This window comes from Eulemur rufifrons, chromosome 24 (genome assembly GCF_041146395.1).
Source record: "Eulemur rufifrons isolate Redbay chromosome 24, OSU_ERuf_1, whole genome shotgun sequence".
Lineage (NCBI taxonomy): Eukaryota > Metazoa > Chordata > Mammalia > Primates > Lemuridae > Eulemur > Eulemur rufifrons.
The window spans coordinates 3,233,745-3,249,585 of record NC_091006.1 but is presented as its reverse complement, the minus strand read 5'-3'; the positions used below and the strand labels follow the sequence as shown (position 1 = coordinate 3,249,585).

The 15,841-nt window shown below is 63.1% G+C and overlaps 1 protein-coding gene across 1 annotated transcript; it reads left to right on the top strand.

The window, feature by feature from the left end:
- The first annotated feature begins 542 nt into the window (after positions 1-542).
- SLC7A10 (solute carrier family 7 member 10) lies at positions 543-15,265 on the top strand. Its single transcript, XM_069458269.1, has 11 exons — positions 543-833; positions 9,245-9,449; positions 11,514-11,665; positions 11,838-11,963; positions 12,031-12,184; positions 12,885-13,008; positions 13,095-13,198; positions 13,522-13,618; positions 13,854-14,003; positions 14,613-14,790; positions 15,058-15,265. The coding sequence occupies exons 1-11, from the start codon at positions 683-685 to the stop codon at positions 15,186-15,188; spliced, it is 1,572 nt and encodes a 523-aa protein (XP_069314370.1). The 5' UTR covers positions 543-682; the 3' UTR covers positions 15,189-15,265.
- The last annotated feature ends 576 nt before the right edge of the window (positions 15,266-15,841 follow it).

Genomic DNA, 15,841 nt, shown 5'->3' with positions numbered 1-15,841 from the left:
GGCGCGCGGGGTCTCCTGACCCCGCAGAGAAGCCACAGGACGAAGCCCCCACCCCTCCTAGGGTTGTGCCTCACGTCCCGTCCCAGGCGACAACCCCGCCTTACGCTCTGTGACCGTTGCTTACCTCTGGGCCTCAACTTCCCCCTGTAGAATGGCCCCAACCTGCGCGCCCTGCCCCACCCGACACGCTCGCACTCATGGGGCGTGACAGTAATTAAGGAGTACTGAAGGGGCACAAGTGGGTTCCCAAACACGGCTGTTACTACTGCGGGCTTCCTCGGCCTCCCTGAGGGCAGGGACAGTCTTGCCTTTGCGTCCTGCCCCGCCCCCACACACCCCAAAGACGGGTGTAACTCAGGCAGAGGGGGGACCCTTCCTTCGCTCAGCTGGGAAGTTCTTCCTGGGTCTGCCCCAAGTCCTCTCCCTCCTTCCCAGCCCGGGATTGGCGGGGGAGGGGGAGTTCTCTTTAAGGGAGTGGGGGAGGGGGCTGCTGGCCGGCGCTCTTTCCGCCCCTCCTCGGGCCCCGCAGCCCGGGGGCTCGGGTCCCGGGCCCGGCGCCAGCGCATGCGCCCGCCTGTGGGCGCTGTCCCGGCTGCTGGGGACAGACGAGCGGACGCGCGGACTGGCGGCCGGCCGGACAGACGGGGCAGCGCAGGCGGCCGGGACGCGGCGGGACAGCGACATGGCCGGCCACACGCAGCAGCAGAGTGGGCGCGGGAACCCCGGCCCTGGGCCCTCGCCCTCCCCCGGCCCGGGCCCGGGCCCCGGCGCCTCGGAGCGGGTGACGCTCAAGAAGGAGATCGGGCTGGTGAGCGCCTGCACCATCATCATCGGTGAGCGGGCCCCAGGCGGGCAGGCGGGTGCCTGGGCTGCGGGGCGACGGCTGCGGGGCGCACAGCCGCTCTGAGCTGGGCGCGCCCCTTCTCAGGCGCTCCTGCGACAGTGGCACCGCGGGCGAGCAGGCGCCCGGAGCACCTGCTGTGCCTACCCCAGGTGCGCACTGACCTGCTCGCAGGGCAGGGGCTGGCAGGACATAGGCGCAGAGCTGCTTGTCCCCTGCTCCCCAGACGCCTGGGAAGTTTGTGCGCCTGGGACACTTTCGAGTCCTATCCGCCACTAGGATCTTCTTCCTGACTTGGCTTTGCTGGGGGGCCTTGGCAAGGCAGTTACCCTCAGTTTCCTCAACTGTGAAATGGAGGTAATGACACCGTCCTGCCTGGAGGGCCCGAGAGTCAAAAGTTTGGGGACCAGTCAGGCTGAGCGGGCTGGAGCCCCAGGTTCTGGGCAGTGGGTTCCTCTGAGCCCTGTGTTGCCAGGTCCAGGTGCCATGCAGTGCCAGTGATTTATTCTTGGACAGCAGGAGGGGCTGTGGGTAGACTGGACAGGTAGAGCCCGTGCAGAGGCCAAATGTGTTCAGAGCATGTATTTACCAGAGTTTGGCAGCAGGACCCAGGGGGAGGGGGCGGAACAGTGACGGGAGGCAGTGGTGAGCACACCGAGCCGGCAGCAGGGCCAGCTGCTCCCTGGGCTGGCGCTCGCGTGGTTTGGCCTTCTGGCTCCGGCTTCCCCACCTGAGCATGGGCAGTGTATCCTGCCCCCACGGAGGGGCTTTTGGGTAGGCAGAGAATGGTGGTGGGATTGTTGCTCCCTCTGTCCCAAGTCATGAATGCTGACTGCTCAGGAACTGGGCTAATCCAGACCTGTGACTTTCTCCATACTGGGTGCCTCTGAGCCCCTCCTGGGAGGGACCTCTTCTATGGTCCCCTGTATCCCGGGAGACACGGGCTGGGGCATGAGTAACTGGGGCCTTGACTGTTCTTGCACTGTCACCTGCCAGCCTTCCCCTTCCCCAGCCAGGGGGAGCTGTTTGTGCGTCCACCGCCCTCCTACCCCGACACCTGGAGATGGAGAAAGTTTGGAGGCTCAGCAAGGCAGACCCAGGGTCCCCACCTCCTCGTCTTCCAGCCCCGTGTTAGGAGTCCTTACGTCAAGAGTTGCCCTGAACACAGCTAGTCCTGATCTGGCCCTGAGCTCCGGGGACTCGGCCAGGGTACTGGCTAGAGCTTTTCCTCGGGCCACACCCTCTGCCGGAGCCTACCCCCCAAGAAGGGGCTGCCCAGGCAGGTGCAGGAGGAGACACAGCTCCTCCTGGGCTGCCTCAACTGATCCCACATCCTGAGCTGTGTTCCTGCTCTGTCACCTCCCCACATCCCGTCCTCCTCAGGTCAGAAGAGGGCCTGGTGGTCATGGTGGGAGTGGAGGAGGCCAGCTCCACCAGCACGCTCCTTCTCCAGGAGAGACCCTGTGCGGACATCCCCGTGCAGCCCAGGTCTGCCCTGACAGCTCCCCACCCGTCAGCCCATTCTTGCTCTGCCCGGTCAACCTCCTCCCTCAGCTTCCAGAATTTGAAGACTGAGCTGGGGTAAAGGGCAACTTGGCCAACCCAAGATAGATTCAGCTACAGAACCCCAGGACCTGACCCCCAGCCCGGGGCACTCAGTAGTGGTCCTGGGAGCCTGGCCTGGGGAGCTTCGGAGGGCCACAGCAGCCAGGAGGCTGGACGGGGAAGGAAGGAGCAAGGGGGCTCAACCTCAGCTAAGAGGTGACAGGAGGTGGGGGCCGGGGCAGCTGTGGGCCAGGCCGGGCTCTGCACTGCCCTCCCCGCCTGATGCGCTGAGGGCCCTGCTCTCCCCAGCCACTGCCCTGGGGGTCCACATCCCCACCCCCCACCCCACCCTACCTTCCTGCAGGGATTTGGGGGACAGCTTTTCCTTCACACCGCCACCCTAGGGAGCCTCGTCGAAGTCAAAACTGCCTGCAAAATGTCATATTTTAGCTGTAAAATATCTTTTTTTTTTTTTTTTTTTTTTTGAGACAGAATCTCACTCTGTTGCCCAGGCTAGAGTGAGTGCCGTGGCGTCAGCCTAGCTCACAGCAACCTCAAACTCCTGAGCTCAAGGGATCCTCCTGTCTCAGCCTCCCGAGTAGCTGGGACTACAGGCATGCGCCACCATGCCCGGCTAATTTTTTCTATATATATTTTTAGCTGTCCATATAATTTCTTTCTATTTTTAGTAGAGATGGGGTCTCGCTCTTGCTCAGGCTGGTCTCGAACTCCTGAGCTCAAACGATCCGCCCACCTCGGCCTCCCAGAGTGCTAGGATTACAGGCGTGAGCCACCGCGCCCGGCCTGTAAAATATCTTGAGAACTTTACATCCTGCTCTATCACCTGTCCTTGTCACCAGTTACTGAACTTGTGAGCTCCCCAGCTTCTAGGTAGACCCTCCCAGAAGATCCGACCAGTCTCTCCCCCTTCACCCCTGCCCCAGCCCAGATGAGGAGCGAGGCTTTCGGGGATGGGGACATAAGGAAGGGGCTGGCTAGGGCAGGTGTGAGACAGTGTCCACCAGCTGGAGGGGGGTTGGCCAGGCTGGAGCAGGGGCTGTGCAGAACATCATCGTCACTTCGAATATCTGTTCGTAAAAACACTCCCTACATTATGAACACATATTCCTTTGTCTTATTTGATTCTCGTGCCTACCTTGCAAGACAGGAATTTTTATACTCATTTGGCAGATGTGGAAACTGAGGTTTGCACTGCTACAAGTGGCAGGCTCAGGATGTGGTACCCGATTTGGACTCACCTCCCGGTCCCGTGCCCTTCATACTGCTCTGATGCCAGGCCCTTCGGGCCAGACTCAGCGCCCTCGACGGGAGAGGGCTGGGGAGTGAGCTGGGAACTCACGCAACCAGGCTTTACTGAGCCCCCCTCCATCATGGATGGACAAACAAACAGATGGACAGGGACGTGCCTCCCAGTGGAGGCTGCCAGCCAGCTCCCCACCTGAAAAAGGGAGGGACGTGCCCGGTTCCACCAGAGCAGATGGATTGCTGGCCAGGCTCTTCCTTTGCTGTCCCCCTTGCTGCAAGTGCCCCAGCTCCCGCAGGTGTCCGTGGGTCAGGTGTGTGTTCAGGGGCTCGGGGCTCTACTTTACAGCCCTCCTCTCGGGAGCCAATCCCTGCTCATGCAGCCCCAGCCAGGACCCCCCCTGATCTCCAGGGCTGGAGGTGGGTGACTCCTCACCAGAACCCGAGGAGACAAAGCTATGCAGGACCTTGTCTGTGCCTCACCACGGCCCCATTTAGATGAGGAAACAGGACGCAAAGCTGCAACTTGCCGAGGGCCAGAGGTCCTTGGTGTGCTCCAGGACCCCACTGGGGGCCAGGCGGCCCCAGTGACAGGATGGGGTTGTGCCAGGCCTGGACGCACTCATTCATCTATTCAACGGTTATGTACCAAACGGTGCCAGGCATGTGCTGGGGACGGCAGTCCCCCAAAATCCCTCTCCTGGAGCTGACATCCCAGCATGGGCGTCAAACGGCAACCGGGATAATGAGCCAATGCACAGCCCACGGGGCCACGATGGGCACTGCGGAAGGAGGGGAGGGGGTTTTAGGTCAGAGAGGAGTCAGGGAGTGGGGTGGAGTTCAGCTTGTGCGGGGCTTTGCAAGCTACGGCGAGGACCCTGCCCTCTGTGTGAGGTGAGAGCCCAGTGAGGGTTTTGAGCAGAGGACAGAGGGGATGGGACTTGGCGAGCTTGCTATGGAGAAGAGGGCGCAGGAGCAGGAAGGCGGGTCAGGAGGCTGCACGGGTCCCCTGGGCAAGAGGCCGCAGGGGCTCGGGGCAGGGTGGCAGCCGCAGAGGTGCAGGGAGGAGGTGCCACTCTGGATGTGTCTGGAAGGTAGAGCCGGAGGATTTGTGAAGAGCTGGACGTGGGGCGTGTCAAGGAGACACAAGGTGATGGCCTGAGCCGTGGGGACGATGGTTTGCCATTTGTCCATCAGGGAAGACTGAGAGAGCAGGTTCAAGGGCAGGAGAGTGACAGTCAGGAATTCCGCTTTGCATGTTCACTGTGAGACGTCCGTTTGGTGAGTAGTTGGTTGGACATACAGGTTTCATTGAGCAGAGAGGAGCTAGGGATATAAATGTGGCAGTTGCCAGTAGAAACCAGGGTGCTGGGTGAGGTGTCCAGGGGACCGAGTGTAGAAAGACAAGAGAAGAGGCCTGAGGACGGAGCCCAGGGTGCCCGGCATCTAGAAGTCAGGCGAGATAAGGACCTGCGAGGGATTCCAAGCAGCAGCCAGTGAGGTCAGAGGGAGACCAGGCGGCTGAGTGAAGGGAGCGATGCGCCAGCCACTTGCTGCTGATGGGACGAGTAAGAGTGGCCCAGGGCGTGACTGTTGGATTCGGCAATGTGGAGCTGTTGGTGACCATGATGAGACTCAGCCTGGAGACGGGGCTGGGGGAGGCTCGCTAGGCTGGGCCAGGCTGGGCCGAGGGAGCCAGAGAGGGCTCTACACTCTCTCTCAAGGAAAGCGGGTTGGGCTGGAAGTGTGCACCCGCCAAGTCGCAATGCCAGGCACATCCTGGATGTCCCCACTCACCTCCTTGGGGCTCTGCCAGGACTTCAGTGGGCACAGCTGTCCTCCCAGAGAGGTACCTGACACATGCTTGCTGTGTGGGGGTGAGCACACTCAGGAGCTTGGGGGACAGCCTTCACTGGGGCCTCGGCAGGCTCTGGCCAACCACCCCCAGGGTGTCGGGGGTCCCATGTGGCTCAGGTCTCCAGAGGAGAGATTGGGTGGCCTACGGGGTGTCTAGCGTGGATGACAACAGTGAGGGCCATAAGCACTTCCTGTGGCGTCTGATGTGCAGACAGGGTCGAGCCCGCCTGCATCAGGTGAAAGAATCCCTTCCCGGCCATCCCCCAGGTGCCATGGGCGTGGTGCAGGGTCCAGATATAGGCCCAAGGAGGGTGGTCCGGGAGAGCTTCCTGGGGCTGGTGTTGCTTCAGGGAGGCAGTGAGCTGGGGAGGGGCCGCCACCGTGGGGGCGGGGGGCGCTGAGCAGACGGTTTCCTCTGGCCCAGTGCAGCTGTGCAGGGTGAATCCTCCCTGCCAAAGGCTTGTGGGACCAGCCCTCTGCTGCCCCCTAGCCCAGTGGCCGCACCTGGCAGATGGGGAAACTGAGGTTGAGCAGGGCAGCTCTGGCCTGCAGTCACACAGCCGGCTCCTGCATGTCCCTAGGGGTGAGGGGTGGTGCCGCGTCCTGGCCTGGCGGGCCCTCCCTGCCCCTCCCCAAATCAGACTGCACATCCCCCCACACACACCGAGGGCAGGTGGCTCATTCTGCCGACGCGACCTGCACAGGCCACCCCTGCCACCTCCGTGGTCCGCCACTGCCTCCCAGAAATAGGTCAGCACGCACCACGGCCGCCACAGGGAACAATGGCCCTTTCTTCGTCCCTCCGAAGAGCTGGGTAAGCCCCATCAGGCCAAACATCTTAATGTGATAAAACCACCCAGCGAAGGCTCAAGGAAGGGGGCGGGAGGAGCAGACTCCAGCAGTGCGGGCGGGTGGCTGGTGGGGGCACCCACATCCCTGCCTACCCGCCTGGAGCTCCGCCCCGCCGAGGACCTGCCAGGACCCAGAGCAGTTGTCCCATTGGGTGGATAGGACCCGAATGATGTGGAGGCCTTGGGACCCCCATCTCTCTGGTCAGCCATCGGTCAGACACCCGGCCGGGGACCCCGCAGTGTCTCCCGCCCCTCCCACATCCCCCGGTCCTGCCAGGCCCTGACTTCCTGCCCCTCCAGACAGGGGTCCCTGAAGGCTACACATGCCACTGCTGTCCCCCGCTCCAGGAAGATCTGCTGGGCTGAACGTGGGGTCTGAGAAGGGAGGCTGAGTCCACACCACTGGGGGGACTGGCAGGCACCCCCACAGCCCCCTTCCGGCTGTGGCGGACCCCCCTCCACACCTCCTATAATCATTGGAGCACTGGGGCCCCTGTCCCTGCCCATAGGATCCTCCTCCTCCTGCTCCTCCTCCGCCACTGGCCCAAGTCCACCACCCCAGTTGCTTCTCACAGAGTCCCACCCACCACAGGGTGCCGGGGGCAGCCAGTGGGCTATGGTGGGGTTTCTGCCACGTTCCACGCAATCCTGGGACAGATGCTGGAGGCCGTCCAGGCCCAGAGGGAGAGGCCCCTGAGGACCTCAGTGACACGGGCTAGCTCCTGTGGTCCTTTGGGCCATGTGGGGAGAAGTCCTGGACTGTAGCGTAAGACCACGTGTCCAGAACAGTAGTGGTCCCCACCCCATGGACCCAGCATCCGAGCCTCCGGACACTGGGTACGGGGCTGGCGGAAAGTCCCCCTCAGACCCCGGTCCTGGAAGACAGGTGCCAGGTGTGGGTGCCAGGTACCCCGCCAGGCTGCCTTGTACCGAGTGGTGGGTCCGTGCAGGTGGGTGGCTCGGGGCCTGGGATGCCCCGAACATGCTCAGCTCCTTCCAAGGCCACCCAGCCCCCGCTGGCTCCCAACCTCTCTGGCTTTTGGCAAATCCCCCTCCGCCAGGTCCTGAGAACAGAGGCGCTGCTGCGGCGGAGCGGACTCAAAGGCCCTTTAGAAACCCCGCAGCCCACCGAGGCCCCGGGCCCTGGCGGGAGATGAGGGAGGCCCTCCTCTGCCCCTGGAAGCAGCCCGCGGGCACAGCTTACCTCTGGGGGTTGGGGCACAGGAATTATTTCGTCCTTATCTAGATGTATTTAGGACTCCCGGGATGTGACCAGAACACCAAGTGGGGTGTCATAGCGTCCAGACTAGAAATCTGTGTCGGCCGGGGGTGGGGGTGGGGGCAGCGCCGTGGACAGGGAGTGAATGCAGATTGGCGGCCACACTGTGTCCTCGCCCAGCCCCTCCTGCAGGCGGCAGGTGGAGTAGGCGGGCTCTGCTGGGACCCGCGTGCGCCCGCCCTCCCGAGGCCCTGGCGGGTGGAGGCCATCCTGGTGGAGCAGCTGAGCCCCAGGTCCCACCAGGGTCAGCTCTTCTGTTCATGCGGTTCTGGGATTACGTCCTCTGGGGTAGGCCCTGGTGCACACCTCCCGTGAGGCCACTGCTCCATGCACACGGATGGGGAGACCCTGTAGCCAGAACCTTGCCCGCTTTGCACTAACTGCCGGGAGCGCAGGGCTAGGTGGGCGCTTGGAGTCTCGCTCTTCCTGGGAGCCTGCTCTGTAGACCACGGCTGGACCTCCGACCCTTTGGCATTGCATCAGAAGCAGACAGGGCCTCTCCCCACGGGGTGCAGGCCGTCCACGCAGAATCACGCCAAGGAAGATGCAAAGCGCTTCACAGACACAGCCGCGAATGAGCTGAGGGCTTCACACACCTCCCTGAGCCCTCCCCGGAACCCCACCATATGGAGAGGACAGCAGGAAGTGCCCCGCCGGCCTGGGCAAGAGGAGGGCCCCAGGCCTCTGAGCCCCAACAGTGTCCCACGGTGTCTTGGGGTTAGGGCATGAGCACTTCGTACAGTCAGGGGCTGCCCCAAGGAGAGCAGGGACCCCCGGCGGGGCCGAGAGTCTCTGCCACCTGCCGGTGCCTACCCCGCCCCTGGCCCCATGCTGCTAACCAGCTCAGCCCTGACACTGCACCAGCTCCTGTCCTGGCCCCGCTGGGCCGTGCCCAGGACCTGAAACATTTCAACAGCACCAGGACACAAGGTCTCGGCAGGGTCGGCATCCACGTCCTGGGTTCCAGGTCAGGGAGAAAGCGGGGAGGGGGGTGTTGCCTGACAGGGAAATAGACAGAAGATGAAACAGAGGACAGAGCAGGGCTACGAGGTGGGAGGAAGAGCCCAAACCCGGTGAGGTCTAGGAGGGCTTCGTGGAAGAAGTGCTACTCCTTGTGCATGAGTTTGGACTTTGGCCAATAGGAAAGTGGCAGGAGAGTGGTCAAGGTCTTGCTTTATACAGGGGACAGCTCTGGACAGCAGGTTGTGGGGGGGGACAGGTGGCTGCAGACGAGGACCTGAGCATGGGCCGTGCAGGCAGGCGCAGGAGTGGCCACCTCTGCCATCGTCACAGTGGCTGGGCCACCTCGCTCTGTGGCTCCTCCTTACAGGGGTCAGTGGGGAGCCCAGGAAGACAGACAAGACCTGTCTCTGGCAGAGGACCTGACTGGCTGGACGAGGTGCCCTTTCCATGCCAGGGACTAAGGAGGTGGCATATAATGAGCCCCGATGGCACCTGCCGGGTTTGGGGGCCCAGTGGCATCCACACGCTGCCTCCTCCAGGGAGCCCCCTGGGCTTCCTTCCTTATTGCAACATCTGGATCCCCACAGAGGCCGGGCTGCTAAAGGGGGCCCCGGGCCTGACACCTCCCCGTCTCTCCTCCCACAGGAAACATCATCGGCTCGGGCATCTTCATCTCACCCAAGGGCGTCCTGGAGCACTCGGGCTCCGTGGGTCTGGCCCTGTTCGTCTGGGTTCTGGGCGGGGGCGTGACCGCTCTGGGCTCTCTCTGCTACGCGGAGCTGGGAGTCGCCATCCCCAAGTCCGGCGGGGACTACGCCTACGTCACGGAGATCTTCGGGGGCCTGGCTGGGTGAGTGTGGCGCTCCGGCAGGGCGGGGCCAGCTTCTCCAGAGTGGGGTGGCCAGCTGGGTCCTGGGCCTCGGTTGGTTTCCTCTTCTGCTTCCCACATCACCAGGAGGTCATGGTGGATGGAGAGAAGGAGTGGGGGTGTCAGGCAGCCTTCCAAGGCCCACCGCAGCCCGCTGCTGTCTGCTGGGTGCTCCAGCTGGCCCCTGGCCTCTCCGAGTCTCCTATTAAACAGAGCTACCCCGCAGCTCCCTCCCTCCCCGCCAGTGCTTGTGGGCAGGAGGCTCTTACTCTCCGAAACCCGCAGTTGTGCTGGGACCCAGGCAGGGAGGGGCCTTGGTTTTACTAAGCCTTTGTGTGGTGTGAGGAACCGAGGGGGAGGCAGGGTATTCTTGTCACACGCCCTGCAGGAGGACCCCTTTAAACAGTTCCCTGACGTTCCTCTATTCACCGGTGAACATCCGCTGAGCACCTACTATGAGCTTAGGGCTGGGGAGCCAGCCATAAAAAGATCTGTCCCTGTCCTCGAGTTGGTCACAGAGCAGAGAGCAGACAGCCCCTCGGATGTGGTTAAGCCCTGCAAGAGCCTTGCTTTGAGGGTGTGTGCAGAGCGGCGAGAACAGTGCACGCCTCGGGCAGGCTCCCAGGGAAAGCCAGGTGTGCACCCAGGCCGGGAAGGAGGGTGGGGCTTTTCTCAGCCAGGCCAGCCTGCCAGTGGGGAGGGCACCCCAGGATGGGGGGCGTACCCCAGGATGGGGAGCGTGGGCAGAGGGCGCGGTGGCCTGGGTGGGCGCAGTATGTCTGCTGTGGCTAGAGGCAAGGTCGGGTACGTGGCAGGCGCCAGGGCTTGGAGGGGATGAGGGGCTTGAAGCCATTGCATTTGTCCAGCTGAGTCGAGCCAAAAACCTCAAAGGTACAGGCAGATTCTAAAATCCTTTTGGAGCCTAATTTGGGAGCACGTGGTAGCCAGGGTAGTACGAGCGAGAGGCGGATGCCGAGGGGGGCACCCACCGTCCCAGTGGGAGGCTCCGTGGATGGTCTGGAGTTCAGAGGAGACATCTAGGCTGAAGTGGGCGAAGTTTGGTTCTGAGGGACACAGGCCAGGGGCCCTGGCAGGGCATGCACGTCCTGCAGGCGTATCCATGGGTGCTGTCTTCTGCGGGGAGTGTCCCTGGACCCCAGGAAAGCAGAAGAATCATGCTCTGGGCCTGGAGAGGACACTTGGAAGGGAGAAGAGGGCCCGGGATGCTACTCACGGGCACCCGGCATGGAGGAGCGGCCAGAGGGGACCCCCAGCAGGGGAGGAAAGCCACCAAGCTAGAGAGCCCCTGAAGGGAGGACAGTGGGGAAGAGCGAGGGGAACGGTCATGGCTACAGAGCAAGGCGGGGACCCAGAGGAGCCCATCGAACCTGGTGACCCAGAGGTGGCTGGTGTCCTGACGTGGCAATCCCACCCTAGAGGGCTGGCCAGGGGCTCGGACCACTCCCAAGGGCAGAGTCTCCCCGGGGTGCAGGCAGAGCCCCTGGGAACGGGTCAGGCCTCACAGCTTTGAGTGCAGACCCCCCCCTCCGCCCCTGCCGCCGCCACCACCACGTGGGCACCTACAGGGGCGAGGTTCAGGCATAAGTCACTGCCCACCCCAGCCAAGGCGCAGGCCCTGCACGCAGCTCAGAGCCAGTCAGGCCTCAGGACTCCGCCGAGACGACCCACCCTGGCTCAGGAAGCAGCCTGTGGCCAAGGGAGGGCTGTGGTCATTAGAAAGATGTTTGGATGTCTGCGGCCATAGCACCCTGAACGCGCCCGATCGCGTCTGAGCTCGGAAGCTAAGCAGGGTCGGGCCTGGTTAGTCCTTGGATGGGAGGAAGATGTCTGGTTCCCATGTCCGTCCCAACAGCTGCCCGGGCGCACCCCTGTCGGTGTATATTTAACACCCTCTCGGTTAAAATAGTCCATAAATACAGCAGTGAGGCCTCGGCAAGGTCCACCCTGCCTCCCTGGGCCAGAGCGGCCTCTGGCAGCTGGGGGGTCCTGGGACGCCTGCGCCAGCCCGGCCCTCGCTCCTTCCAGCTTCCTGCTGCTCTGGAGCGCCGTGCTCATCATGTACCCCACCAGCCTGGCTGTCATCTCCATGACCTTCTCCAACTACGTGCTGCAGCCCGTGTTCCCCAACTGCATCCCCCCGGCCGCGGCCTCTCGAGTGCTGTCCATGGCCTGCCTGAGTGAGTGTCCCCGGGCTCTGGGCTGGGTCCGTCCCAGAGCCGCCAATGGCCCCCTGTCGGGGGACGGCAGCGTCAGGGGCTGGGGTCCCCGTGCTGCCGCCTGGGCTGGACGTGGCAGCGGCCCACCGTGAGGGGTCCTGGCCCAGGCGCCCACCCTGCCTTCGCTCCACAGTGCTCCTGACGTGGGTGAACAGCTCCAGCGTGCGCTGGGCCACACGCATCCAGGACGTCTTCACGGGCGGGAAGCTGCTGGCCCTGTCCCTCATCATCGGCGTGGGCTTCATCCAGATCTTCCAAGGTAGGGCCGGGTGGGCGTGTGGGCGGGGCCGGGAGACCACGCTGACCCCTGACCCCTGGGCCCCCAGGCCACGTCGAGGAGTTGCGGCCCAGCAGTGCCTTCACCTTCTGGACGACACCCTCTGTGGGTCACCTGGCCCTGGCCTTCCTCCAGGGCTCCTTCGCCTTCAGTGGCTGGAACTTCCTCAACTACGTCACCGAGGAGCTGGTTGACCCCCGAAAGTGAGTGGGGCACCTGGCCAGGCACTGGGAGGGGCAGACCCGCTGCACCCCTGGCTCGGACTGGGCACCCGGCTGAGCACACCTGCGCCCCCAGGGAGGGCTCTGGAAAGAAAGCGGGGATGCTCGAGTTCCAGCCTGGCCCTGTTCTGTGAGGCTGGGGACACATCACAGCCCTCGCTGGGCCCCAGAAAGACTGAGTGTCACCGTCCTGCTATAAATAGACCCAGAGATTTGCATTTGGCCACAAATCATACATAAGCACACAATGTGGTCCCCGCAAATGAAGCCAGTGACTGTCTCATGCTCAGCGAGAGCTCTTGACAGTGAACTGCTGCGGCCGGGTGGGCTGGGACTGGAGTCCCGGGGAGACCTCAGCTATGGACTGGCTCTGAGGGCACTTTGGGGACTTTCCAGGCTGATTTTGGCTGTGTGCAATTCAGTCGTTATGTGTAGACATTGGCCCTGCACTTGGGATATGATGTGGACCCTCCCCCATCCGCCCTTCCCCGTGCCCAGGCAGGGATGGGGGAGGGGGCAGACAGCAGTGTCCCTGCATCCTGGGCAGCAGGCTGCCCCCTTTCCTTCCCCAGTGCCCCCAGCAGCTGCAGGAGATGAGACTCAAAGCTGCTCCTGTGGCTAGGTCCCCTGAGTCCTGCACCTCCCAGGGGCTGACGCTGACACACTCCACTGCCGCCCCCAGGAACCTACCTCGAGCCATTTTCATTTCCATCCCACTGGTGACCTTCGTGTACACGTTCACCAACATCGCCTACTTCACGGCCATGTCCCCCCAGGAACTGCTGTCCTCCAACGCAGTGGCCGTGGTGAGTGGGGGCCCCTGCTTGGTCCCCCGTCCCTGCCCTGGCCCCCGCCCCAGCCACACGCATGGCCTCTCTTCTGTGCCCACCAGACCTTCGGGGAGAAGCTGCTGGGCTACTTTGCGTGGGTCATGCCCGCCTCCGTGGCCCTGTCCACGTTCGGAGGGATCAACGGCTACCTGTTCACCTCCTCCAGGTGACTGGACTGGGGAGAGGGTGGACGTGGGGAGGAAAGGCAGGTGCCCAGGTGTGCGCCAGCCATGCCAAGTGGGGCTGGGGGGGCCAAGGAAGGGAGACTCCGCCAGGTAGAGGAGTCACCTGAAGCTGAGGTGATGAACCCACCAGTGACAAGTGTCTGATCCAGCTCGGAGGTAAAGAAAGCAAGAGGGAGGTGGGCTAGCTCAGGGGAAGAACTGCCCAGTGGTGCTGCTGGGTCCTGGAGCAGGAGGTCAGAGGTGAAGCTCTAGAGGGACATCAGGTCCGGGATGTGGCTGGTACCCATCTCTGTCCCACCCCCAGGCTGTGCTTCTCTGGAGCCCGGGAAGGGCACCTGCCCAGCCTGCTGGCCATGATCCACGTCAGACGTTGCACCCCTATCCCCGCCCTCCTCGTCTGTGTAAGTTGGGGGACCCAGGCCAGGCAGGGCACGGAGCCGGGGCCACCCGGCAATGGGAGACTTTCTGGGTGACGGCAGGGATGAGCCTCTGGCTGTGGCAGGCAGCCCACAGGGGGTGTGGGGAGGGGCCGGGTCTCCCCCAACCTCCTGGCCAGAGTGGGCAGGCCCAGGGCAGCCCTCGGGGATGGCAGGAGGCAGGTGGGAGGCCGGCCATCAGCCCCAGGTCCTCTCCCAGTGTGGGGCCACGGCGGTCATCATGCTTGTGGGCGACACGTACACCCTCATCAACTACGTGTCCTTCATCAACTACCTCTGCTACGGCGTCACCGTCCTGGGCCTGCTGGTGCTGCGCTGGAGGCGGCCGGCGCTCCACAGGCCCATCAAGGTGAGGCCCGGGGGCAGCCAGGGCGGTGGATGCACCAGAAACCGGCAGAGCCGCCCGTCTCCTGCTGCGGGCACCAGGGGCAGGGGCAGGCGATGACAGCAACAGCAATGCCGGCTTTTGCCGAGCTCTGGGCCCTGCTCGGGGCTTTGTACGTGCTGACATACTCAGTCCCCACGGCAGCCCCAAGAGGAGGGTGCCTTTAATACTCCAGTGCACACGGGCTGCCAGTGACAGAGCCAGGATTCCACCACTGGCCCACACAAAAGCAGAAGACCAGGCCACAGCCTGAGCTCAAAGAAAAGCCCCTCTATTTGCATATAAATCCTTAAGTGGAGAAGTGCTTGGTGCCTGAAATGGGAAACACCAAAAACTAATGGACCTCCAGCCAAGTGCAAGCACCGAGTCTGCACACCAGCCACTGCAACTGACAAATCCTCAACAGTCTGGCCCCTGACCAACCCATGAACTGGCTTCCAGCACGCTGGGCTGTGCCAGAGGATCCCTGCGGCCCCCAGCTCCCAGGAGAGGGAGGAACACTGCTCAGACCCCCGGGGTGGGGCAGGGGAGCTGGGGTCCCGCACCACGGTGTCCCCGTTCACTCTTCCCCAGGTGAACCTCCTCATCCCCATCGCGTACTTGGTCTTCTGGGCGTTCTTGCTGGTCTTCAGCTTCATCTCGGAGCCCATGGTCTGTGGGGTCGGCATCATCATCATCCTCACAGGGGTGCCCATTTTCTTCCTGGGGGTGTTCTGGAGAAGCAAACCAAAGTGTGTGCACAGACTCACAGGTGAGCAGGGCAGCCTCTCCCAGGTGGCCAGAGCCTGGAGGTGGGACCTTCTCACAGGCTCCTCCCAGAGCTGGGTCTCCCAACAGCTGAGGTGGCAACACAAGCCAGCCACCACCAAGTGTCCCCCAGGCCGTGCCTGCAGTGTCTGGAACCCACCTTCACAGAGGGAGCAGGTCCCTGAAGACCCCTGCCCAGGGGAGGTGTGCGGAGGTGGGGTAGCCTCTGTCACCAGGGGCCAGGGCCCAAGACCCATCTATCTGTCCTCAGAGTCCATGACACGCTGGGGCCAGGAGCTGTGTTTCGTGGTCTACCCCCAAGACTCCCCTGAGGAGGAGGAAAGTGGGCCCTGCCAGCCCTCCCTGCTGCCCGCCACGGACAAGCCCTTGAAGGCACAATGAGGCGTTTCTGGAGACGGAAGCAGCTGTTTCTGTTTACATGTTGTTTATTGAGGAGGTTTTTTTGCAAAAAAAAGTTTTTTTTTCTGGGAAAAAAAAAAAAAAGATCTGACTCGTAGATGCCTGTTGTAAGGAAGCCTGAAGACGTGGGCTGGGCTTCCTGCCTTAGCGCTGCCCGGCTAGCTGACCTGAAAGGGCCACGAATAAATGGGGCTGGTTGTCACTTGTGCTCGGGGCAGTCCCTCGTGGGGGTTACACCTTGGGGGGGCGCCTGCTGCTGGCTGGGAAGGTGCAGGGCAGGCTCTGGAGGGGGCTCTCAGCGTTTGGGGGCCGTGCCACGTAACCCAGGCACTCTCTGCCGTGCACCCAGAGCAACCCTGCCCCCTGGGACATTGAGGATGGGGCAGCGACTCAGTGCCACTCGCCCGGCCCCGTGATGCACCCTGAGCTCAGCCACCCAGGACAGCTCGGGGTTCACGGTGGGGACTGTCTTCCCACGAGTCACCACAGGGTGAATGTCAGCGCTTCAGAGCCCACAGTCTCACTCTAGTTTACAGATGGGGAAACTGAGGCCCTGCCACAGGATAGAGTGGACCTGGCCGCTGTCAGTCGGTGCCTTGCCCTCTGTCCCCTGAGAAAGCATAGAGCAGCGTGTC